The sequence below is a fragment of the Athene cunicularia genome (genome assembly GCF_003259725.1).
Source record: "Athene cunicularia isolate RWA chromosome Z unlocalized genomic scaffold, athCun1 chrZ_part2, whole genome shotgun sequence".
Lineage (NCBI taxonomy): Eukaryota > Metazoa > Chordata > Aves > Strigiformes > Strigidae > Athene > Athene cunicularia.
This window is the reverse complement of record NW_020799143.1, coordinates 12,760,673-12,776,746: the sequence shown is the minus strand read 5'-3', so window position 1 is coordinate 12,776,746 and position 16,074 is coordinate 12,760,673. Positions and strand designations below refer to the sequence as shown.

Here is a 16,074-nt window from a genome sequence, read left to right as displayed (position 1 = left end):
ATATATATATATATATATGCACACATACACTATGTGCATGTTTTGTTTGCAGGAAAACTGATTTACTATCTTTCAGAGTCAGAGTGCACAGTTGCATATTCCAGTAATGTTGGCTATTGCCTAAACCCTCACAGAGTTTTCTTCTTCCTCTTCATTCTCCAGGATTTAAGTGTTACTTGTGTTTTGCTGTCGGTAGCAGAGATTTAGGAAGCACATGACGAGGAACAGAATAAACAAGTACACTTTGTACTTGCTGATCCCGGGCAGTTGCCTCTGTTAAAGCTTTAAGGAGTGACAGATAAAGACCTGCAGAAAGAGTGCTTTGATACCTGAAGCAGTACTGAAACCACATCCTCACCCCTGGGATAACAATACCTAAGGGTAAATACCTGTTGTGTATAATTTTTTGTCTGTCTTTATTCAGCCTGCCTCTTCTTTATGAATAATAGAACATAGTTGTAAGTTTAAAAATAACCACTAGAGTTTCTTGGAAGGAATATTTTTAACTCCTATCTATGCCCTAATGTAATACACAGAATTTCTTTAATAAAGTCTTGTGGGAGCATGGAGCAGGGGTGAAAATGAACAGATGGGGCAGGAGTTGCTTATGGCAAGATGGTCACCAAAAGAAATGCCCATATAATGAGACAGAAGGATTATAAAGGTATCAGGATGTCTAATGCTCGAAGTGACCTGAAGCCCAGTTTTTGCAGTCCTATCACTTAACAGAAGCACACATTTCTTTTAATTAATAATTTTTGCTCTCATTGGTCAATGAATGCCTGCTACTTTCAGACCTGATTCCTTAGGTGGTGTCAAGTCTGAGACATGGCACTAGGTTACCAACAGGATAAGTGTGCTGGAGGTGGCTAGGAACACCCATATAATGTGTATAAGAGACAGCCAGTAGTCAATGCGCAGGTGCAAAGAGAACATAAACTGCTGACATCAGCCTTTCGAACTAACCCAGCCTTACTCATGCATATGTATGTTTGTGTTAGGTAACGCAATGAATATGGATATTCACACTCTATAAGTTTTTGGTAAAATGTGCGGTGGGTGTGCAAGCTTTGTGGAGAGATTCCCCCTTGCACCGGTGCCAGAGTAAACATACCTGCTGTATAACTCTATTCGAGTTGTGGAGTCTGTTTCTGCAAATCACATTATACAGAGCAGACTGGAGTAAACATGTTGCATTCCAGCCAGCCTTGCAAACAGCAGCTTGCTCTTCAAGCTAGTTAAGCGGCAGGAGATTTTGATGCTTGACAAAAAAGTTAGTTTTACTTTGGAGTCTTGTTCCAGAAGAGATGTGTCTAGATAAGTATTTCCTACTAAGATCTGCATGACAATGGTAGGAGGCCTACAGGTGACCTGCAGAACAACAGCACTTTTCCAGTGCTTTTAATTCAGAATGTATGCCTTAGGTTAGTGGTGATCCACAAGAAACTTTGAGGGTCAACATGTCTTTGTAGTCCAAACTGTGCTCTAGGACACTGTTGTTAGTGAGGGAAAATGTCTTCTCATAAACAGTTGATTTGTAATGTTTGGTTGCCAGTGACAGTGATACAGAACACAACACACTTGTGGACAACATCGAACTTTTTTTGCCTGTTTTATTTTTAACATTTATGTTTTCTGTGGCAATGTTAGAGAGTCATCTGAACAGTATATTGACCAAGAACCAAGGCAGGATAAAAGGGAAAAAAGGTATAAGAAAGTGACAAGTAGCTGAAATTAATGCATACTCTCTTGGCTTCTAGTGGCCAGAAAGCCATAGGGTGAGAGTGGTCTGCCTGAGTAAGAAGGGGTCCCCCATGCCCCACATGTCAGTTCCTCCTCAAGTCAGAGGCAGGGGGTATCCAGCAGATAGCCCCCACTGCCATTCTGCATGCCGAAGAGAGGAAGACAAAGACCAAAGCTGTGCAATGCTCCAGCCAGGTGCTACAAGGAAGGTAGGAGCACCATCAATTTAGCTGTAGCTGGTAAGGTTTACAGATGGTGCCAGGAAGCAGGCTTTATGCTGTGGAAGAGTGACAAAACCTTCTTTCTCTTGTCCACCCACAATGCAAATACAATATCCTTTTTGAATCAAGGAACTGAGTTATGCTGTTTCCAAAATTAAGTTCATAACTAGCTCTCAGATGGGCATGGCACTTCCTTGCGCTTTGTGGCCATAACATTGGTGCCTTGGCTCTTCTCACACAGACAACGCTATGTCTCAGAGCAGCAAAGCAATGTGCTTGCTCAGCACCCTTGAAAAGGCTTCCCCTGCCCCAAATAACCCATGCACTACTGTGCTGCTTGTTTTAAAATAACAAAAACACTGTTCACCAACTTCTGTTGCATTAGAGGAGACACTTTCAACAGGTTTTTGTCAAATGAAGCACAGATTTGAGATAAAATAGTGTTTGCAAATGAGGTTTTTCCTGTATGTCCTAGCCTAAGGATTTAGTGAATCACATGATAGACCCATCCTCACTGAGCCTGTGGTGATACATCCCTGTCTGGTCTTTCCACTGAGTTTGAAATCTCTTCAGTCTTTTCATAGTTGCCTGTGGTTGACTATTTGTTTAAGAGTTTTTGTAAAGAACACTTCGGTGATTTGCAAAACCACAAATTAGTAAATCTAGTGTTAATGCATTATACTGAATACATAGCTCAGCATAACATGAGCAGAATGAGAAGCACAGAGCTCCTTCCCCTTCCCAGCTGGATTAGTTTCAGGAATTACAAAAGTTGTGCTGTAAGCTTCTGCTTCTGAAAGCAGATTTTGAAGTTTCAAAATAACCTCAAATATTCAAAATTAATGTGTTTAAAATGTTAGGATGTGATACCCTCTGTAACTACAATCTGGGTAATTTGAAAAAGGTTTTGATAAGAGGTCAGCATTGAAGCTGTATCCAGTGCAGTAAATTCAGATTTTCAGCTCAGAAGAAGCTTTTCACAGGACTATTGTTTAAACTCCTATTCAGTACATTTCCCTTGTGCAGCACCCTGAAGTTTTCTACTGGATACATTGATTTTTACATGAACCCTGTGTAAGTATTCTCAACAACTAATATTTTAAAAAATAATCCTATGGTTTGTTTGGGGGCTTTTTTGTTTGTTTGTTTTTAACAGCAAGAGCACCAGAACCAGTTACCAGGCCAAATTCAGTGTTCCACATCACAATATTATGTTATAATTTACTGATCACGTAGCCACACTTTCTAGAGAGCTTCCAGCTTTCCAAATTGAGAGCTTGTGTTTTGTCCTCCTAGCATGAATTAGAGGCCATATAGAGCTGTATAACCCCACGAGGAAGTTCATCAGACGTGGGGTGTTCTCAGCTTTATGTCTCTGAGGGGTAACATAATCCTCTTAACAACAGAATATAGTGAAATTGTGCCTCACACCATTGTTTTTTCAACCTATGGGGGTTTTTTGCTCCATATGATGAAAGTAGCCAGTGCAAGAGTGATACTGCATTTCTCAGATTCAAGTGGGTATGAGAAGGAGACAGTGGTGTTCACCCAGCTCCCTGCAAGCACCTTTTGGACAGTAGGTATTATCTGCCCAAATGCTCAGCTGCACATATGACTGAGCTGCATAATCAGATAACCTAGAAAACATAGGTACCCCCACATTTTGCTGGCACATTTTCAGAGCTGCATTGAAAAACCTGGTTCTTCATGTACAGCACATTTTGCTCCACACAGTGATGAACAAGCTATGAATTTACTTACTGAAGTCTAAGCTATAGAAAATCGCAGGGCACCAGAAAAAAAACACATGAGATACATACCCAAAATGGACCTGATGGCATGAAAGGGTTACATTGGACTGAACTCATGCAGGCCTTCAAATCCTTTCCCATCCACCAGGACTTCATGGAATGCAGTGCTTGCCAGTACACAGTACATTGGGTACAGTGCTAATATTTTCTTACCTCAGGGAATTTCTTCTTTTGTAAATATTCTGTCATTGCAGGATCAAAATACTTCGCGTACCCTTCATTGAGACTGTATATCTTTCCTTTCTTCTTGATTTTAACATCTCTGTCCACCAAAATAAATTCACCGAGACCCTACAGAAGAACAGGACAGACCAGCTATTAGCAAGCAGCAGAAAATTTTGTTGACTTTCTATAGCAGTTGTTGCACCAGAGACGGGAGAAACGCTAGAACAGCTTGGTCTTTTCAGCACCTGTCTTGTGTGTAACTTCATAGTATTACAAATAGAGCAGAAAGTACAGACTCTGCATTATGTTCATGAAAACTTGTCACATTGGTACTGTAAGCAAAAAGCAATTCTACTGTAATAGTTAACTTATCAGAAGACCAGTCAGCCCTGGAAGCAGATGGATTGTGAATCTGTGTCCACAAATAATAAGGTTACACATTAAGCAATTACACTGCTTTCTGATTTTTGAACTCTTCTTGCCTGTCTTGTCTAAATATCTTAAAGTGAATGTGGTCAGCTACCCCAGCTGTTGCTGTCTGCAGTTTGAGTACAACTTCCACCTTCTCTTCATCTAACCAGAGCAGTTCAGGTCCCAGTTCTTTCCACTTGGAATGAGCCTATTTATAAAACTTAAAGGAGTTTTGATAATAATGCATCCTTTTATTAAAAAACCCTCTTATGTTATTGCCCACATCTAATGCTGGTTTCTCAAATGACCAGTGTCCTTCCTCCAGGAACACTAGCTGGGCTCCTGGGCTGAACACTGAGGGGTAACACATGTCCAACTGTATGGGTATGGTTGTACTTTTGCAAATAATTGGGTCTGTAGCTTAGAGGACTTAGACATAAAACTAAATTGCACTCAAGGAATCAGATATCTCTGCATAAGCTGTATCAAAAAACATTTCTTGCCCCAGGCTAAACACTGAACATGCTGAGGTTCTACAGGCAGAAAAAAAAAGAACAAGAAAAAAGTAGGAGTCCTTTAAGTGGAGGCAAAGACCTCCTTTTTTCTTAAGTGTTTTTCTTAAGTGTATTTTCTTAAGTGTTTGTGCGAAGTAGCAGTCTGGTTTAAATGAACAGGGATTCAAACACTATTTAACTTAAACTCTGAGCAGAACAAACAGAGGTATTGGTACCAATATACTCATGTATTACTGAATATTTGTAAGGCAGAGGTGGGGTGCTCCAGGATGTGGGTGAAAAAAAAAAAGAATAGTGTAGATTGCCTAGATTACAGAGACAAGGAGTAGCAAAAATGAGTAAACCCAAGCATGGAAAGGTCTAAAAGATAGTGACAATGTGATTAACACAATGACTATACCGGATCGAGCATGAAGCAGTCCACTCCTTGCCCGGTGGAGAGAGCGACCAGTGTAGCACTGCCATACAAGGCATAGCCTGCAGCAACAATATTGCGTCCAGGCTGCAAAGCATCTTTTTCAGAAGGCTCATCATCTGTTTCCTGAGGAAAAATAACCATTGGACTGAAGGTTAAATTTTTATGTGAAACAATAAAAACAACACAAATAATAATATGAGGCAGATTTCCTTTTTGTGTCTACATAGGCCTTTGAAACAACCAAAATAGAGATTTCTCACCTGTTAAGGGCAAGTTTGGTACAAGTACATGTGCATGCTGGGACAGGATGTTGAGAGTTTGTTATTTTATACATGTCATGCAACCAATACAATACCTGCAACAAAGCTGATACCTCAGCATTACAGCCCAGCCTACTAACTCAAGATCATCAGAAATCTGAGAACAGAGGTACTAATTTTCTGTAAATGTAAACATAAGCTATCATACTGACAACCCTCAGGAGGGAGTAACTGTGAGGTGAATGCAGTAATTAACAGTACAGAAAAATTGCTTCCAGTAACGCAGAATAAAAGGGTAGATAGTGCAACATGATGGAACCGAGCTTATGCATTGGTCTCTGCTGGTGAAGAGATGGGTAACTGAAGTGATATAAATGTTCATATTATATATAAAATAACAAATGCATTTGCTTTGCACATGTAACATGTGCTTGTGCACAGGTATGCATCTATAACTCCACATAGAGCATTCACATGGCATTTTACTTCAGGCTTTTAATCAATTTCCAATACTTGTATTTTGATTTGGCTCTTTGGTTATCACTGAAAAACAATAGCCCAAGCAGACCTGGTGCAAATATTTCCAGCCAGCTCTGGGGGTGTGCCTCAGCCACAGCTTACAAAGGTTTGACTGGTGGAATAAGAAAGGAGAACAGCCAAGCATACTTGGGAAGGCTGACTCCAACCTTTACCTCCTGGGACTACAAAATGGGTAGGGAATGTTTGATACTAATGTTTCTTTAAAAGCTTGTCAGTTGTGGGTCTTCTGTGGATGTTTTGCTGGTGGTTCAGAAGGAATTGAAATGAGACCCCCCTCAGATCCTTTCTTCAGGCCCTGGTTTAGCATTTTATTTTTCCAAACTCAGACAATTTCTTAGTGATTGCATGGGCCTAATTAGATTTAGTAGCAGATAAATAAAAATAGCAGCTCTAGCCCAAAATATCTAGTTAAAAAATTAAAAATCAGTGGAGACTGTTTTGTGTAGAATAAAATATTTGATGAATACTGAGCAAATTCTTTTAAAAATTAAGAATGCCTTACACAAATATTTTCCAAAGGAAAACACCTCTCCTCCAACAGAGAAATCCTCTGCTGTGCCCCATGGCAAGGAGCTCTCAGGGTACCCATCAGGGTCCTAGTAAAGTGGCAATCTAAGGGTAATCTGGGGATCCAGTTCATCATTGTATGCCAATATCTAGAGGAAAACAGATGTGAGACACCAAAACTACATCTTTCTTGGCATATGAAGACAGTAATTCCACATCAAAATGTTTTCATGTTCAGATGAAAGATTCTGTTACTTTTATTACTTTCATTTACAATTTTTAGCTCTGTTTTGCTCAAAACTTTAAATTATTATTATTTTTCCAAGCTCTTCCATGGGAAAAAAAAAATCCAGTTGGCAACCAACTCTTTATGGGAGCTGAAATATAACATGTGCAAATATATCTGATACACAGTCCCTTGGAATACTCTATGTCAAGCTCCTTATTCAGAGAGGTTATAATGCACATAATGATGGAAGACTAGTTAAAACCCCTGTTTGTATATTCCAGAGCTTTGAATATTGACTATTGGTGGCTAATCCTTTGCTAAAACAATCTTTTACAGAACCAACTATTATACCCTACATAGCATCTTCTCTTTCAAAAATTAATCCCCATGGCACATACAACATCAAAAACAATGGTTGTCCATAGTAGACTAATTATTAGCAACATTAAATGCAGAATTAAACATACAATTACACAACTAGTTCCAAACATATTATGATTTTCCTAGCTCTTTATATGCTTTCCTCATTAAATAAAATGTAATTTAGTATAAATACAGTAAAGAGTTTTGTTTTGTAGGACATGGTGTATATACAGTATATGTAGCTGCTGGTTACGCATGTTATTGATTTAAAATACATTTTTCAGAGATGAGCTTTTCTGTCCTATCTCTTAAATGCATTTTCCATGTTTATATGGTTGAGAATCCACTTATTTGTTGACTATGCTGAAAAATCAGAGGAACACCTTCCTCAGGAGGTGGACAGTCGGGCAGAATTCACTTGTTTTTCCATCCTTATTCAGAACTGTGTTTCCGAGAGCCAGCTTCCAAAATGAAGTAAAAAAGGCCAGTCTCAAACAAACATTTTGCAGAGCTTGTCAGAATGTTAAAAAGCTAGAAATCAGCTGATATTTCATTGTTAGGACAGCAGGAGTTTCGTCCTGCCAAGTACCATGTACTGTGAAACAAACCAGGGAATTAACCTAGATGGTATGCTCTGATAACTGCTGAATATTTTCACTTCTTTCTGGTGCACAGATGGATTTCCTTTCTATTCTATTTTGACTATGAGATGGCGGTAGTGAAATCTCTTTAGAGGTCTTTATGCAAAGCACTGAAATAGGCAGAGGGACTGCAGAGAAGCTCTGACAAGTGTTCATTGACAGAGTCACTTTTGGTTGTTAATGATGTGAAGCAGATAAAACAAGGTCTACAGAGTCTGGCTACAGGGGTACCCTTGGGTGATACCCAGAGTTGAAAATTTTTGCATGTATGATTTGCCATATCGTATAAAGGATTTCTCATCAGCAGTGGGAGCAGCTCTGGAAGGACACAGTTTCCAGATCTTTGTTCATATTACATGTTTCATGAGTATCCTTTGTACTTGCCCTGAATTCTTACACCTTCTCTGTAAGGGACCACATGGAGAGAAGGAGATTGTCCTCATGACACTGAAGGGGAGGAAGTAAAATACATCTAAGGCTTTGGACAAAGTTACAAATTAAAACCAAAACAAAACAAAGCAGCAGAGTTTCATAGCATATATGTGCAGTATGAATTGAGGGTTGCAGATTCAGCTCACTGAAAAACTGGGAAGAATCCAAGTAAATAATACTGTCACCACATCCTGACACTCCAGCAGCTGAGAGGCCCTCAGCAGCAGTGACTGTCCTATCCCCTTCTCTGGCTTTTGCTGATTCAGCAAGGCTCCTCCCTCAGCCCCACTTTTCTGACATTTCTGGTCTTTTTAACAATGCTACCCATGCTTCAGAAAGTAGAAGCCAGGCGGCAAATTAAATAAACATATGATGGCATTTATTTCCCAGTGGTTTTCTCTAAGAAACTGATACTGTGTTTTTCTGGCAGGAGGCAATGGTACCTGCCACCACGGTGGTGGCTCTGGATTAGGAGCAGCCAGAGGAACCATTTTCAGGTTTGAATTGTATTGGCCAAGTGCGGCCTTTATAGAAAAGTGCTGATTATATATTTTTCCTAAAATAGGAAAATATTTCATTTCTGGAGGATATGGCTTTGGAAATGAAGTTAAGGTGCTGACATGTTGAGAAAATCAGTCACACAATCATTTGAGAATTGGAAGGTACCAAATATCAGACAAGTGTTAAGAATCATCCTTCAGAATTGCATTTGTTCTAGCTTTTCTAGAATGATGTTAATGAACCTTAAATGACTTGAAAATGTGTTTTGTTTCTTAAGTGATTCTCACCCACTGGGTAAACATATCACTTTTATTCCCCTTCATGATGCCCTTCAGTAACAATCAATAAAGCACTTACTATTATTTCATTATTTCAAGGGGTTTGAAGTTAATAGTGTTTAAAGTTAATAGTGTTGCTACGAAATTGTCTTGCCTGAGAGGAAAGTGCATTATTTAACATGTACTTTGGAATTAGCATTTTAATGGCAAGAATTATGCAAGCCAAAGTCTGTAAATGCAACATTTTTTCTAATTTTCTAGGGAAAAATGGTAAGTTGTTCTTGTAATTGACAAACTGTGCTTCATCCTAGCAGCAGGGTTTTCATTTGGATATCTGTACAAAAAAGCAATGTAATCTTTTTATGAAGCACTGGAGGTACTCACCCACATGAAAACCAGTAACACAGTATTTACAACAAAAAAGTTAATATATATTAGAACAACCACAACTGTGGGAGGATCATAAAATTAATTGAAAACTTGAGCATTTGGGAATGACATGAGTTCTTTGGGAAATGTTTCTATTCTGAGTAAGAATCCCAGGGAAGACTGAGAAGTCTGTAGTTTTTAACTCACACATTAGCTGATGAGTTAAATATTGTAGAGAAACATAGTCTCTATTTCAACCTGCTAAGCTATATGAGTCACACTGAGCACTTGCCTTTTTGCAGAGTAACTGAACACAGCATTCCTAAAAAGAAAGCTAACGTTTGATGTTGGCAAGATGTTGCTTACCACCTGTAAAGGTTGGGAGGTGCTGTATTGTTTTAGGCTACCTTTAGAGAGATAAACAGAAAGGGTGGGGCTCCCTTTGCATGCCATAGGGGCATGTGGCATAGATTGCATCCATACAGTTAAGCTCTCTTCCCGGCAAAAAGCAAGTTGGTAGATAGTACTGGAGATAGTCCCTGAGCTGCTCTTTCCACAAGCCATACCCAGGCATCATCTCTGTGTTGTTTGGTCTGGGCTGCATCTATGATGGGTGTTTGCACTAACCATTAACAGTGTGGACAGCCATGTGCTTGTGCCATGGTCCTGTTGAGACTGTGCCATAACTATTTGATTTACTAGCACATGTATATTCTCAACAGTGATTAGCATATTGCCTACCAGAAGTGTGAAAAATGAGGACTAACCGGTTGAAAATTATGAGTTAAAAGACAAGAGCAGACTTTAAAAATGTATGCTCATGTGAAGTGTAGCATCTCAGTCTGCAAAGACTTCTTTGCAGTCACAAGTACTGTAGATGTTACTTCACAATAGCAATGGCTGAAGGTTTCCCATAGTCATATGACTGTGAGTTCAGGCTTTAGGAAAAACACCAACTGCTGGGAGATTAGCAGACAAATCACAAGATTTGGCATGACTCTTAACTATAACTGTTTGTTAATTGGCTGCAGAGCTGTGCAGCCCCATGGCAGCAAACATGATGGCAGGGCCCCGGTGACTGCTTCCTTCAGGCTCAGGTGGTCTCCATCCTTAACGTGCTTATAAAGTCCCATCCATAACAGGCACAGCAACTCCCGCTGGGAGGCCACCACGCTGCTAACTGTGATCCAGGCAGTGACTGTCAGCCCTTCCCAGTCTGTATCCGGGAAGACAAATGCTGAGTTGTGAGCACCACCACACCCCTTAGCTTCCCTGCAGAAAGTAAAGCATCACTGAAGGAACTAACAAGCTGCCTGATGGTGAGAGCGTTTTAAGCTCCTTTGTGTCTGGAGAAGGGAAGTGCTGCCACCTAGCAATTTCATGGGGCTGATGTCCTCTTCCTGGGAATTGAGGCAGCATTTTAGCCCATGTGAATCTTAAGTGTTACTTCTTGTACTCTTTCTAAGGCTCTGTTGATCACAAAGACACCTAAAGGACCTAGGAAAGAATCTAAGCAAGTTGATATACCCATGACATTTTGCTTTTACCATGCCATGTGTTCTTCATTCATCCTCTTACCTTTTTGTAGATAGCAAATATTGTTCCTATTGGTGCCAAGCAGTCTATATTGGATGAGCCATCAAGAGGATCAAAGCACACCACGTATTTACCCTAAAATAGAAGTGGCAAGGGAAGCATTAAATGATATGTAGTCTTGCACTATTATTTCCTTTTACTTGACAAAACCCATGGTTTTTAGACTGCATTTAGCCCTCTAAGTATGCCTGACATGACTTGTCAGGAAAGCTGCACTGTTGACCTAGCTGGCCCTGCAGCACAACACCCACTGCCCGCAGGGCCTGCCAGAGAAATAGGAGAGGGCAGGTTTCTGCTCAGACAGCCCAAAAATCTCATGATAAAAACGAGCAGTCCTCTGCTGCCAAGCAATGCAAGAAATCACTTGAAAGCGAAAGGAGTGACTCATTCTGGGAGTGAGCATCTTCCTCAAGTAAACATGTTTTGTTTTGTTACGTTTTGTTCTGAACAAAAGAACTTGCCTGTGATGTGAGGTTTGAGAGTTAGAAGGCAGAAAGAAAACATCTTGGGGGAAGGATAGATTACATCAGCGTGAGCAGTATCTTGCTGCAATAGTATCCCCTCCTGGGGGAAGCCTGATGAACCAGTCAGGTGTTTCCTCTGGACACGTAACATAAAACCCAGTTCTGCCAGACTCTCATCTCATTTTATCTTGCCTAAATATTAATGTAGTCCAAAATGTTACACCGGCGGTCAGGGAATGTAATAATACACTTATACCTGGGATCTGGGGTGTGTTAACAAGCTCCAAAATAATTATTCTCCCCCCCTTCACAAAACTTTAATAATAATTTTACCCTCCACAGCTCCTTTAGTTGTTGAAACTATGCCGTACACCACAGTTATTAATCAAAACAATGCAGTAATGGTGCAAATTTTCTGAATTCCCGCGGGAAGGGGGGGTGGCGCGGGGCGTGTGTCAGGCCCAAGTTTCATGCTTGAAACAAGAGTGCCACCTGCTGCTTCCTGAGCCAATAAACCCCTGAAGGCAGGAGCTGCACAGACCCGCTTGTCTTTCGGAGTGAGGATGGCCTCCTTGTTCTCCTCGGTTACCAGGACGCAGGTGCTGTAGGAGGACTGGAGCATATTAATCACCAGAGAGTTGGATAATACATCCAGCTTCTTCACTTCATCACCAGTCACGTTCACGGTGCCGGCTATACCAAACCTACAGGAAAGTAAACCAGGAAATCTGAGGGAGGACAACGTTACAGGTTTTAAGAAAAAAAAAAAAGAAAAGAGAAAAAAGAAAGAAAGAAAAATAAAGTCAGGCTGACTCCTTCCTCTCATCTTCCCACACCTCTAACCTTTGGATTAAACTGATGAGGTGCATTAGGAGATGGTTGCTGCTGCTGGAAAATTAAAGTGTGCATGAGAAAGAGGAAGGGTCTTTTTGGTTCTGCTTGGATGTTCTCCAGGCCAGAGGCAGAGCCCACAGCTCAGCTAGTGCATGCCAGGCTTCCCTAAGAGCCTCATGAAGCAGCTATCAGCAGTTTTGTGGAAGGAGAGGGCAGTTAGCACCTGCATAATTTTCTTCTGCTGGTCTGTGAGGGTCACTTAACCCACATCCACTCATTTCCCAGCCATCACAAAATCAGAAGTTTTAAAGGCACCCCCAGATAATTCCCTCAGGATCAAGGTCAGTTTTATTCGGTGATCCTCAGCTGAGTTGGGAATGATGCTTCTGTTCCCTATCCTGATTTTAACAATATATTAATAATGTAGTATACATATTTATGAGATTACCAGTTGAGGAAGCACTGTTCAGACCTAATGTGCATAGTCTGGGTATCTTAGAAGTATAAGGACGCATATAGGGAATAGATATAGATATAGCATTTTTATTCATTATGGAAAGGAAAAAAAAAAAAAAAAGGAAGGGGAAAGGGAAAACTAATTAGTCCCTAGGATATTGATCAGCAGCAGACCTTAGTTGGGGGCAGGGTAGGTCTTTTGTCTTACTTAAAGTTCCCTGAGATTTTCAGAAGTATTAAGCATTTTGGGCACTCTGTTTTGGAGGGCCAAGTTTGAGATACTGTAAAGGACCATGATTTTTCAGGCAGTGCTGAGCACCCATTCTCCAGTTAGTGTTATTTCAGGCATATTCCCAGCACAAGTCTCCGGCTTGGAAAAAGTCCTCTTTTACTCTTGAATGGCAAATTTGTTAAAAATTCATGCTGAACTCTTTAACATTAAAGAAGTCACTTCACAGTCTCCTGTTTGGAGAGGGTAGAAAAATCAGACCTTTCTAACTTCACAAATGCAAATGGATGCAAGCCAGTCACTGTGGTTGAAAGTTTGCCATGGGAATTTCTGAAATGTTATCTTCAGTTGCAGTAATTTGAATGGTTACTCATTTGTGTGTTTGGATACTTTAGATATTTCTGGTACATCACCTGAATCTTTTGTTTAAAGAAAGAGATATTTGCTTCTTAACATAATGGCTGTTTTATTTCTGAAGGGAAGATTCATCTAGCACAGTAACTGTGTGTGCTGCAACACCTGTTCCACCTCTAATGGAGGTTCTCCCCACTTTTAAATACTTCAGAGGTTGCATATTGAAAGATAAAAATGAGACCAAGGCAACCATTCCTTTAAGTCAGGGAGGCAAAACAACTTAGCTTCACCTATTAAGTACAGAAACAAAGTATGGTTTAACAGTTAGGGCAGAGCAGCCTGACACTGCTGTTAACTTTGAGTATGTCTCATGCCCTCTCTACATATTATGGTCCATGCCTGTAAAGTGAGGGTGATAGTGCTGAGACCTTGAAGTCACGATTTGGAAAGATTATGAAGACTTTGACCAAATAGTCAGCAGAAGTACAAAAAAACCCATTGTCATACATTTTGGTGTCTCCACACAGGGGAAAAAAAAAAAAAAAAAAGAAAGAAAAAGTTACAAATGTTGTCTTTCTTACACAAATATATTCCCTGTCTTTTTTATGCATATAAACATATGTACATACACAGGCATGTACAGAAACATATCTTTCAATACAGAATAAAATCTGTATATTTTAAATGCACAGTTTTATTAGAACTTTGCAGCTCTCTGAACCACTGCTGATAGATCTCCATTAAAAGAATGACACTGATGTCTATTTCACCTCTGTGTGTGAGGAAGAATTTGGTTCATTCCAGGCTTTGCTGAAGCAGTTCTTTATTCCATTTGATAAACCAGTAGATGTCAAACTGTTATGTTTGATTTTTATATAGAGCCTTTTAAGACTCCTCACCTGTAACCCTGATACTACTTGAGGAAGGAAGGGGAAATTCAGTCATGCATGGCAGCTTATGGCATTTCTCAAAGGGCAGTTGCTTTAGACCATTACTTATACTGCAGTCAGGCAGAGCATCAGCTTCCCAAGATAAGCCAAGCCCTTATTTACACAGCTCAGCACCAGACTTGGATGTTAGCAGAAAAAATTACAGTGTGATATTCTACAAATTCACAGTAGTTTTAAAAACAGATCAGTATCAACATTTACAAGGGATATCAAGGTGAACAGTGCACTGAAGTTCTGAGGTACATTTTTAGAGTAAAATATTACAGAACAGCAGCTAGTTTAAATGTCTATCTTGTGACCAATATTCAAATGCTCCAGAAAGAGAGATCTCCCACTTCCCACTCTTGATAATCCAGGCTTAAAGTCACTCATCTTAAAAAAAGGCCCTTCTAATGTATTTATGAATCCCTGCCCATTCCCCAGCCTTGCTGTGCAAGCAGCTGTCTTTCTACCTCCTCTTCCTCCCCGTATCGCTAGGTAGGACTCACATGTGGGCAAGACCTGCCTTTCTGACTGCAGAGGAAATGGCCTTTATGGCAGTCAGCATGGAGTTGAGCAGCTGCGTCAGCTCCCCTGTTGCTCCTTTAACACGACGTCCCTTCTCCATAACGAATCGTGTGAGTGTCAGCATATCCGTTTCGAAGGGGGTTTTGTCGGACATTTTTGCTGGGTACCAGAGTTCTTATCTTCTCAGCTGGATGGGACGCTTTCTTGCCGTGTGGAGATCCTGGGTAGCTGTTTTATTCTGAGGCGAAGCTGTCAGCTGCGTTGCTGGTCAGAGTTTATTAAAATGTTTCTGAGACCATGTGATTAAGTGCTCAGAATAACTGCACCCCAGGCTGGCTCCGTGGCACCTCCAGGGCGCAGAAAAGAAGCCTAAGACAGGACTACAGCTGAGCAACCACTGTTACTGTTTGACTGCCCTCCCCATGCACTGAAATTAGCAATGTGCAGATCTAATAACATATTCCAATTGTGCGTTAGACTGCTTATAATGTAAAACTCTCACTGGTTGCTTAGCTGGAGACTGCTTGCTTGTAGCTTCTGCTCAGCAATGAGCTCAGCATAGCCAAGACAAAGCACACAATTTGCAAGGCACCAGAAATGAAGGCATAGGGCACCAGTGACCATGCGTGCCATAGTGCCCCACAGCAGAGCACCCACCACGCTATGACTCTGGACAGTGAAGTTCCCTTCCCATATCACCTTGATCCCTGCTTGTTCACCCTCTTTTGGTTTTCTCCATAGAGGAGGGTTTCAAAGGTGTATGGCACATCCCCTGGGAATCAACAGGAGATGCAGGGTGCATCTAGACATGCATTTACTAAAGATGTTTTCTGTTGCTTGTTGGTCTGCTGCAATCCCATTTTAACGACTTCATTCCTAGTCTGGGAAACCTGTAATATTGCAGGGCTTGCATGAATGATAAGTGCTGGTGAGCTGTAGCTTGATTTGTTACAGAATAGTTATGTGTTCAATAATTTACAAATGGATTTAAGCATGTCTGTCATAACTCACAAAATGAAATTTTATATCAGTTTTGATATTGTAGTGCACCATATAAATATAGGTATGTCCAAGTTTGCAATTATACAGCCGGTAACTCCTTACAAGCAGTAGACTTGGGTGACATGATGCTAATGTGAAGGTAAACAGGAATATCAGTGAGTGAGGTAGATGCTATCTGGAATATTGGAATTACGGATTTTAATTACAGCACTCTCTTCCTACTCAGATGAGGCAGTAAGAACAATTATATGTTGTAGCCTTCATTTTACTTATTAGCT

At 40.5% G+C, this 16,074-nt stretch overlaps 1 protein-coding gene across 1 annotated transcript in view; it reads right to left on the bottom strand.

Moving 5' to 3' along the window:
* The window catches only part of LOC113490113 (fructose-1,6-bisphosphatase isozyme 2), a 22,897-nt gene extending 7,882 nt beyond the window's left edge, over nt 1-15,015 (bottom strand). Inside the window, exons 1-5 of the mRNA XM_026866373.1 lie at nt 14,776-15,015; nt 12,006-12,168; nt 10,983-11,075; nt 5,267-5,407; nt 3,929-4,066 (exon numbers count right to left, since the gene is read on the bottom strand). Of these exons, the coding sequence (XP_026722174.1) occupies nt 3,929-4,066; nt 5,267-5,407; nt 10,983-11,075; nt 12,006-12,168; nt 14,776-14,948 (708 nt within the window). The 5' untranslated portion in view covers nt 14,949-15,015. The remainder of the gene's footprint in view (nt 1-3,928; nt 4,067-5,266; nt 5,408-10,982; nt 11,076-12,005; nt 12,169-14,775) is intronic.
* Between the last annotated feature and the right edge of the window lie 1,059 nt (nt 15,016-16,074).